This window comes from Paroedura picta, chromosome 4 (assembly GCF_049243985.1).
Source record: "Paroedura picta isolate Pp20150507F chromosome 4, Ppicta_v3.0, whole genome shotgun sequence".
NCBI lineage: Eukaryota > Metazoa > Chordata > Lepidosauria > Squamata > Gekkonidae > Paroedura > Paroedura picta.
Window position 1 is genome coordinate 124,423,636 of NC_135372.1, and position 10,444 is coordinate 124,434,079.

At 44.5% G+C, this 10,444-nt stretch overlaps 1 protein-coding gene across 1 annotated transcript; it reads right to left on the bottom strand.

The window, feature by feature from the left end:
* Window positions 1–3,980: 3,980 nt before the first annotated feature.
* TP53RK (TP53 regulating kinase) lies at window positions 3,981–6,323 on the bottom strand. The gene is made up of 2 exons (XM_077335530.1): window positions 6,062–6,323; window positions 3,981–4,543 (listed from the first exon to the last, which is right to left on the bottom strand). The coding sequence occupies exons 1-2, from the start codon at window positions 6,288–6,290 to the stop codon at window positions 4,065–4,067; spliced, it is 708 nt and encodes a 235-aa protein (XP_077191645.1). The 5' UTR covers window positions 6,291–6,323; the 3' UTR covers window positions 3,981–4,064.
* Between the last annotated feature and the right edge of the window lie 4,121 nt (window positions 6,324–10,444).

Below are 10,444 nucleotides of genomic sequence, written 5' to 3' on the forward strand. Positions count from 1 at the left end.
AGAGCAAGGGAAGTTATAATGCCACTCCATTCCACATGGGTTAGATCTCATTCAGAATAGTGTGTCCAGTTCTGGGAGCTGCAGTTCAAGAAGGATGTTCACATGGGAAACGTCCACTTGGAGGTTGGCAACCGTAGTTGCCACCTGGAGGAATGACTTTTTTTGGGGGGGGATGCTATAGAATTATACCCTTTTGAGGTCCCTCCTCTTCTTAAAGCCCATCTTTACCAGGCTCCCCCCCCCCCCCGCAAATCTCTAGCTATACAGCAAAACCGACCCTGAATAGAATTGCTTTGTGACACGGTGTGAGAAGGAGGCAAGCAAGAGGCGATGAAGACTGGAAAGCGGGCTGAAGTCGAGGAAAGACGCACAAATAGGGTTGCCAGGTCCAGACAGGGAAATCCGCGGAGGTTGTACGGGTAAAACCTGGGCAGGGAGGTCAGTGAGGTATAAATGCCATGGCGTCCGCTTTACAAAAGCAGCCGGTTTCTCCGGGAAAGCTGATCTCCGTCAGCTGGAGATTAGTGGGAATCCCAGGCGCTTTCCAGCTTCTACCTGGAGGTTGGCAATGCTGCGTGGCGACTATCGTGAGCTAAAATTATGCCCTGGCCGGTGGAACCCGGGACCCACATGGGAAACGAGCACTAGACCTGGAGCAGTTTTTTCTAGCAAGTGAGTGAATACGCCTCCGACACAGGCAGCCGGGGGCGCTAGGACGCTTGCGTGGAAAATCACAAGGGGCGAATAGCAGACTCGAACTCCTGCCACTTTCCGCGTTCTTATTAAGGAGGGCGGCGCGCTGCCGCTAGGCTACGCAAGAAGCAATGCAAAGTCCTCTTCAAGAGAGCATAAATAAAGTGTTTTTTTTCTCCGCAAGGGGCACTAGAAAGAACGTGTGAAGGTTCTCTCTGTTCGCAGCGAGCGAGCTCCTTCCTCACTGCGCCTCTATTGCTTGTGTTACCGCTTTCCACCCCAAAGCAAGTAGTTCGACTGATTTTCGGCTACAGTCAGCCCAAAGAAGCTATGCACGTTTCCTTGGAAGTAGATCTCATTCGTTTTCATAGAGTTTAATCGCAATGAAGTGTGCCCAGGGGCACTTTACTGAGCGAATTAAGTCAGATTACCCTCGTGTGCTCCCATTGACTCAGTGGCATCGAGGCTTGCTTTCGGTAAGAACGGCATACCCGAAGTGAAATCCTGCTCACATTTACGGAGGTTGTAAACCCTTCTGGATTAACTGAGTCTCACTTCTGGAGAGATGTCTTAACTGGACACCATTAAGTGAGTTACCATATTTTGAAAAGAAAAAGAAAAATGGATGTTTTCTGACTCCTTCAAACATGTGATCACTATGACAAATCTCAAATCTCAGTTTACATCCCCCCTGCTATTTAAACTATGAGAGTTGCTACTAACTAGGAATACACTAGAACAGGGGTAGTCAAACTTCGGGCCTCCAGATGTCCATAGACTACAATTCCCAGGAGCCCCCTGCCAGCGAATGCTGGCAGGGGGCTCCTGGGAATTGTAGTCCATGGATATCTGGAGGGCCACAGTTTGACTACCCCTGCACTAGAACATGCAAGAGCTGCACTCTGCCTGATTCAATAGCCTATGTTGTTGAACCAAGGTGCCTACAGGGGGCATGGGAGGAGGAAAGGTAGTTGGGATACTTAGATTAGGAACTTCCTGTAATTTTCAAATCATCTCACATTTGGCTCAACTGGAGACTTCCTGCTCCTTTGAACACATATTCTTCCTCTTTGCTTCCACCAGAACATCAGTTACCCAGGCCTCTCTCTCCCCTCCCCTATTTTCATCAGTTTAAAAAGTGCTCCAAAGACAGCAGACTCCAAAAAAGATATGTCAACATCTAGCACCCTGATATGAGGGGAAATCATTTCTTAGTATAATGTGGCAGTGATTGGCTAGAAACTTTCTATCCAAAGTTCACTAAACCTTTCCTAGTCATAGTCCTGCCTAGGGAGGAAATGTCACGTCCTTTTAATTGAGACTTAATGGGAAGATATTTATCTTCATGCTGTGAAAAACATAAACTGACCATTGTACATGAAGTGTCTTCTTAAGGGGCAAAAGATATTTCTCTGTGTGGGCCACTCTAGCCAGACTCGCTTTCATCCTAACCTACCTGAAGTGTAGAAGCAAAGAATCCTTGGGGAAATGATAGGATAAAAATGTAATAGGCATTTAAATGATCCAGTTTGTATGTTTTCAAGACTAAACCTGGACTGGTGAATAAACTTGGATTAGTATAAAAGGGTTTTTAAAATAAATTAACACTTAGGTAAAGGTAAAGGTATCCCCTGTGCAAGCACCGAGTCATGTCTGACCCTTGGGGTGACGCCCTCTAGCGTTTTCATGGCAGACTCAATACGGGGTGGCCTTGCCAGTACCTTCCCCAGTCATTACCGTTTACCCCCCAGCAAACTGGGTACTCATTTTACCGACCTCGGAAGGATGGAAGGCTGAGTCAACCTTGAGCCGGCTGCTGGGATCGAACTCCCAGCCTCATGGGCAAAGCTTTCAGACGGCTGCCTTACCACTCTGCGCCACAAGAGGCTCAATTAACACTTAATCCCCACCATTTGGTTGACAATCCTCAATTTGTTCTTTGTTATGAAATTACATCCTTTGAAAATGTCTCTGTAGAGGGGGCCATAGCTCAGTGGCAGAGCCTCTGCTTGACATGTAGAAAGTCCCAGTTCAATTTCCAGTTCATTCCCAACATCTCTAGTTGACATGTAGCAGTTGATGTGAAAGATCTCTTCTGTTTCATTTTGCGTATTTGATAATAGATTTCAAAGCTATGGCTAATCACTGAAAAGCAAGAGTGATCATCAGAGTTATAGATTACTGAGGTTCCCATCCATACCAAACTACTACAAATTTAGGGAAATAGTTGAAGCTCAGTGCTGGAATGCCTGCTTTCTGTGCATGAATTCTAGGTAGCAGCAGATATGAAAGCCTGCAATCTGAGACTCTATAGAACTAATTGCCAGTCAAATCTGAAAATACTGACTAGGAGACCAATGGTCTGACTAAAACTAAGGGCGCTTCATGTTCTCATAACATGAATAAAAATTGATTACCAGTTTTGAGAGAAAAGACAGACTGGATTTATGCTCTGAAACAAAATGAGGCCACATAAGCTATTCCCAGCTAAGGAAGGCGTTACATATACAACAGTCCTAGAAATATTTTCTCAAGTCACATTAAACTCACAAGTGTGTTCAGTGTGGCAGCCATTCAGCCTGTGCCTGATGTTTGGCTACAAAATCAGGCTTGCCTAAATTCAGTGATTGCAATGAATTTAGGGACACCTGCATTCTGCCTAAAATCTGTGTTTTAAGGACATCTCTTTAAATTTCACAATCCACTGTACAGCACAAGAGACTAAAACCGACCAGCTTAGCCATCTTAATGGTACCACTGGATTGTGGTACATCAGAAATCATGTCAGGCATCTGTTTTATATTCTTATGAAATGCTTATGTTGTGAATTCCTGGTATAAAGGTAAAGGTATCCCCTGTGCAAGCACCAAGTCATGTCTGACCCTTGGGGTGACGCCCTCTAGCGTTTTCATGGCAGACTCAGTACGGGGTGGTTTGCCAGTGCCTTCCCCAGTCATGACCTTTTACCCCCCAGCAAGCTGGGTACTCATTTTACCGACCTCGGAAGGATGGAAGGCTGAGTCAACCTTGAGCCGGCTGCTGGGATTGAACTCCCAGCCTTATGGGCAAAGCTTTCAGACGGCTGCCTTACCACTCTGCGCCACAAGAGGCTCTGAATTCCTGGTATAAAGCACTGTTTGATTTAGCTGAGGAAGAAAATGAAGAATTCAAAGCCACAGCTGGAATTATTTGTGCTTCTGTCTTCAAATACTTCAGCTGTGTTTAGGATATTACTACCTAACCACAGAATCACAAGCAGCTTTAATAGACAAACAAAGGACAAGGAAAACAAACCTAGCTATTTTATTATAATAGAAAATCTTTCAGACGTTCAAGCATGTACAAGTAAAATCCCTGCTGTCTGTGTTCTTCTATCCAACCATGGATCTCTTTCTTCCTCTCAGACGTACTTCATCCAGCTTTTTAATCACAGGGGCTGATTTTTTAGATGCAGCCGAGTACCTCTTCAAAAGTGCTTCAAACAGAGGCTCTGTGTTTGGATGGGTACTCAGAAAAGCCTTCTCCAAGACATACAAATCAACTCCCTTATCCTCAGGAAGGGCAGAAATAAAACTCAGTCCAAAATCTATTAGTACCAGCTCTAATTTTTCTGCTGGTGGTCGCAAAAGCATATTGGAAGTTGTAAGGTCTCCATGTATAAGATCTTCATCATGCATTCGTGCCAAAACTTCACCTATCTTCTCTACTACTGTTATAAGGCTGCTGACATCCTTTCCAGATTTCTGTGCAGAGATTATATGGTCCCGGACAGTAAGCGATCCCACAATATCTTCAAGATATATACAGTTGGAAACGTAATCCACAAAGTATACCACAGGTGCAGAAATTCCTAAAAAAAAAACGTGTTGTATTACTTTGGTCTTAAATAAGGTATCACATGACTTTTGCTTTAGAGTTTTGCTATGAATCAATGCAGCTCTCCACCTTAGTCCTTAGCTTTGTGCTGGGTGCATGTAGTAACCTCAACCTCCAAAAATATAGTCTATCAGAAAGACTTTTTTTGTGCAGTGAGTACAAACAGCAGCTCAAGTTCATAATGCCCATTTTGCCACCCTCAACTAGTAAAACTTGGGGGGACTAATGCAAGTCTCCTTTTCCCCTTCTAGCTTACATCACCACTGATTTTTTTAATGCCAAGTGCAAGACAATGGCCGCTCAAACTGTGATCCACAGAAGAGGAACTTTTTTTTTGTCTAAAAGTTGCTTACAATTACCGATCCTTCCTCCTTCCAAAATGGACACCTCATGGGGTAAGTGAAGCTGAGAGAGCTCTGAGAAGACTGGGAATGGCCCAAGGTCACAGCTGGCTACATGTGGAGGGGGAAATCAAACCTGGTTCTCCAGATTACAAATCATATCCCTTAGTCTTCCACCACCAGCCAGTCCCCAAGTCAGCCTGTAACTTTGTCTGCCCCCTTCCTCTGTAGGGAAGTGTCCGGAACTTGAAATATTATTTACTATCATGGGCCAGAAAAGATGACTACAGACACAACCATCTCTTAAGTTACATCTGATATGGAAATTGTGAGTTGCTCCAGGTCCTTAGCAAAGTTGAAAAGTGGAGCATAAATACGGAGAGCAAAATATTAGAATGCAGGCCTGTGTTAAACAGGACTGTATTAGGGCAACCTTGGGTGGGCTCTTTCTTCCTTGAGTGCTTCACACTCAGAGCTCAAAGGCAGCCATCCCTAAAGCTGTGCTATCAAAACCACAATAACCCATTCTGGAAATGGGAGTTTGGAAAGGGAAGGGTTGGGGATAGCTGGGGAAAGGAGTCAGGTGAGACACAGCACTGGTGAGAAGGTCATAGACATGAAATAGGCTGGTGGCATTACTTCCTAAAGTCCATACCATCTACCAGCATTTGCACAGCACTACTCCAGCATCCTCGGACTCAAGAGCTTTCGGACTCCATGCAAGTTTGGCTTGGAAGCCCCGCAATGCAGTGTGAGACTGGCTAGGAATACACCTGGCCGTCTAGAAATCAAAATCGAACACTGCAAACACGCAGCGCGTACCCCGTTCATCACAATGTGAACTCAAGCGAATTCCGCCCCTGACGCCTTCCCGGCCCGCCAAGCGCAAGGGAGGCGCCCTATATGCTGGCTCCGCTGCAGAGGCCAGACCGGGAGTGGGGATATTCATAAGGCTACGGAAGTACTATTCTTGCAACCCCCAAAGAGAGTGGGGTGGGAATGTACCCGGCCCGCCCTAGGACCCCCCGGGAACGACCAGCCCGCCCGTCGGGCGCGAGGAAAAGCGGCAGAGCACGTGACGCACACCTCGCTCTCTCCCCCCCCCCCCCGCCTCGCCCCTCGTCCAATCGCCGCGCAAGCCCCGCCCCCACCTGCCCGTCGGCAACGGAGCAGCGAGCGGGCCTCTTGGGCTGTCCGTTTGCGGCTCAACCGTTCCTCCAGGGCTGGGTGGCGGTAGCGCTTGGGGAAGCGGAGCTTCACGACGGTGGGCCGGCCCAAGAACAAGCCGCGGTAAAGCCTCGCTTCGGCCCCCTGCTGGACCAGCTGCAGCCCCGCCAGAGGCGCCTCCGCCGCGCTCCCTTCCCCGCCTGGTCCCGCCATGCCGAGGCAAAGGCCGAGTTTCGCAGTGCGCGTGCGCGTAGTTTGTGACTGCGCACGCGCCGTAACTACAATTCTGTACGGGGAGGCACGCAGTGGGGTTGCCAGCTCTGGGTTGGGAAAGACCTGGAGACTTTGGGGGTGGAGCCGGGAGTGGGCGGGATTTGGGATGGAGAGGGACCTCAGTGGAGCATACTACTATGGAGTTCATCTTCCAAAGCATTTCCTCCAGGCGAACAGATCTCATTAATCTGAAAATGCTACTAGGGGACCCCCAGAGATCCCCTGGGAACTGGCATGCCTACTATGTGGCACAGTCCATTTTTGGCAGTTGCTAAAGCAGGTCTCCAGAGAGAATTAAATCTAAAATATGAGCAGCCTGGATTTTTTTATGAGACAAAATGCCTTTTTTTTTTGCATTGTTTCCAATTATTGTCTCCTGTGTATCTTTTTTTCAGCCTGTAGTAGTTTCAGGTGATGCTTCCTTCAAAATAACTGTGCATTAGATTGCAGTCGTGAGAATAAGCTTTGTGGGATTACATGTGAGCAAACATGCATAGTTTGAGTTATGCTGTTACCAGGGTTTTGTTTTGGACCCACCAGGTCAGGATTCTGCTGCTGGTCCTATGCTGGTCCTGGATCAGGCTGGGGTGTGTTTGATGCCAGGTGCTGTACAGTCCAAACAGTCTTCACACAACAACAGAGGACAAGACTGGCTAGAGAAAAGCTTTAGAACAATTCTCAGTGCAGCCTACTTCAGTGAATTGTAAAGTTATAATGGGAGAAATTGCTCCATGGAGAAAGGACAGGATAGCAAGATGATGAGAAGTGACAAATGAGCAACTACCCAGATACAAAATTTTAAAAATATCAGTTTTTCAGTCTGTATTAGTCACAGCACCAATCTCTACAACAAGCAACTTAGCAAATGATAACAGCTTACTACTTTACACTTTAATTGATTGCATTAGGTGGCTCAATCTCACTTTCTTACAGGCCAATATTCAAACATTTTCTCTCCACAGCTGACAACATTCCATGGGCACAGACCTCCAAAATCCAAGCTAGCCCCCTTTTCTCTAATCATTAGGCCAATTATAGGTTGTGGCCTACCCAGATCAGGCAATGACAATGAACCAATCAGAACAAGCCCCTGTTAGAACCCGCTGGATAATGATCTGATTGCTCTAATTCTTCCCCTCCCATTCTGAGACACTGCTTCTCAACTAGCCAATTATAAGAGGCCCCTGGGCAGTTAGACTCAACTAGGAACACCTGCAAGATAAAAGCAGCTTGACCTAGTACATATTAACCCTTGGGAGGGCAGGCTGCTTTTGCCTGACAGAACTCGATAGGATTTTCAAGGCAAGAGGGAAACAGAAGTAAATTGCCATTACTTAATTCTGTGTAGTAACCCTGAACCTCCTTGGTGGATTCCCATCCAAGTATTAACCAGGGCTAATTCTGGTTAATTACTTGAAGGGCTGTCACAGAAAGGATGGAGAAGAGTTGTCTTCTCTTGCCCCAGAGGGCTGGTTCAGAACCAGTGGGCTGAAATTAATTCAAAAGGATTTTCAGCTAAACATCCAGAAGAAGTTCCAGACTGAGCGGTTCCTAAGTGGAACAGGCTTCCTCGGGAGGTGGTAGGTTCTCCTTTGGAAGTTTTTAAGCAGAGGCTACATAGTCATCTGACAGAAATGCTAATTCTGTCACCTTAGATCAGGGGTAGTCAAACTGGGCCCCTCCAGATGTCCATGGACTACAATTCCCAAGAGCCCCCTGCCAGCGTTCACTGGCAGGGGGCTCCTGGGAATTGTAGTCCATGGACATCTGGAGGGCTGCAGTTTGACTACCCCTGCCTTAGATTGTAAGTGGGTGGATAGAAGGGATTGTGTAGGTGCTTGGCTCTTGTGGCCATTTCCTGCATGTTGTGTGTGTGGGGGGTTGGACTAGATGACCCTGGATGTCCCATCCAACTCTGTCCCTGCGTAGCTTGTGAGATCTGAGATCAAGCTAAGAAGAAGCAGCAGCAGCGTTGGTTCTTATATGCCACTTTTCTCTACCCGAAGGAGGCTCAAAGTGGCTTACAGTCACTTTCCCTTTCCTCTCCCCACAACAGACACCACAAGTTAGGCCATATACGTCAGGGCTCAATCAAGCCTACCTTCACCAAAGTTACTCTCAACATATTTTACTAGTCTATCAAATGCCTTTATTCATTATTTTTGGTTACGGTAAAAATATAGTTAATTTAAGTTTTGTTACTGTAGAAAACCAGGTTGTAACAGCCATTTAGGATCCAATACCATGATATAATAGCATTTACCCCAACACCTCTGGTTTTCCAGTGGCATAAACATGTCTTGCTGTGTGCTTGATTATGACAAATATATTTGAATTTGTGAGCTTTATGCAAAGGCACTTTGTATACAGAGAAAGGGGAGACAAAATTCACTATCAAAATTCATTCTTCCTGTCAAATCTAATTGTGCCTGTGGGAAATCTGAGTAATTCCCCTATTAAATGTTTTCCTTCATGACAATTTTTTTGCCACACTTACTGCTGTTGAGTAGATACAGGGTTGTGGAGCCCTCTGCTGGCCAGTTTTAAAACCAGCACAAGATTTTAAGAAAGCTGAACATTTCTGCTCTCAACTTTGAAGACAGCTTGCATTTTCTAGATTTGGCAAGAAGATAACAATGGCCTGAGCTAATTTCATGCAAGAGGCAGTGTGATGTGAAACAACTAAAGAAGTGGCAAATACTTTGTGAAAGCATTGCAGTCTCAGTAGAATAAAATACTACCAAATTCTGTAATTAAGGTGGTTTCAATAAAATATATACTGTTATTTTTAAAGTGTAAACACAGTGGCTACATGGAAAACATAGTTTTTATTTTGAGAAGGGTTGTGGCTCAGTGGTAGAGCATCTGTTTTCCATGCAGAAGTCCCAAGATTCAGTCTCTGGTTAAAAGGATCTGGTAGGAGGTGATGGGAAAGACCTTTTGTCTGAAACCTGGAGAGCCATTGCAAATCAAAGTGGATAGCACTGGCTTTGATATATCAATATAAGGCAGCATCATATGCTCTTAGCAAACTTTCTGTTGTTTCTCAGCAAGCACATTGATATTGAACAAGTTCCTGGAAACAGAAATCTGGAAAACTTTTAGTTTGGGGTAATATCCAAAGCTTTCAAAGCTTGCCAAATTCAAATTCCAGCTGTGATGGTTGTTGCTCTTTGACCATTCGTTTGGAATAATAATAGGAAGGGTTTAATTTAACAAAAACTAATGTTGGAAAGGGCTATATTGGTATGTTTTAAATTGTATATCTCTAAAGCTTCTATGAGACAATTTAAATAGAGTTCTGGTGGTAACATGATTTTGAATTCCATTTGTAACATGGTCTTGTGTCTTATTAGCTAAGATGCAAACCATTTCACTTTTGGGGGTTGCATTTGTATAATTTTGACTGCAATCAAATTAGTTAAAATAAAGAATTTGGGCAGGGAAAATGTTATTTGCAATCCAGTATTATGTTGAGGAAACTGAATGTTTTACTTGAAAAACAAAATTCTAGTCCAGTGGAACCTTTAATTCTGGGCATGTACAAGAAAGTTTATATCCAGAATTAAACTTTGTTTGTCTTAAAGGTTCCAATTTGTGTTATTGCTTCAGACCAATACAGCTGCCCACCCAAATCTGTCCAAAAAACATTCACCTTAAGCAATCTGAAAGTAAATCAGTGCTTGTTTTCAAATAGAATTTAAGTGTTGTGAAGAATTGTGAGAGGAAATAATCTGCCTGCAAGAATTTAAACTGTCTTTTTCTCAGCAGAGATTATGCATTCTCTGTTTAAGAAAAGTTATGTCACCCTAATGTTGCAAAGTATGATGTATCATAGAAACCACTGGTGTCCACAACTACAGGAATCTTTTCCAGTTCCAAGTTTCCATATCTGGATGTCCCACGCTGATAACACACTGTAGTATAAGAATTTTTCTTTTTAATTGCTAAGCTGAGGGACATTTCCTATCTCTATTCTTGGGAAATAAAATTTAAAAATGTTGACAGTCTACTGTTTTCAGTGTTTATCACGTCAGTGTCTTGAAATGTCACTCCAAACCACAACTGAATTTTTAAAAATTATAATCTGATTT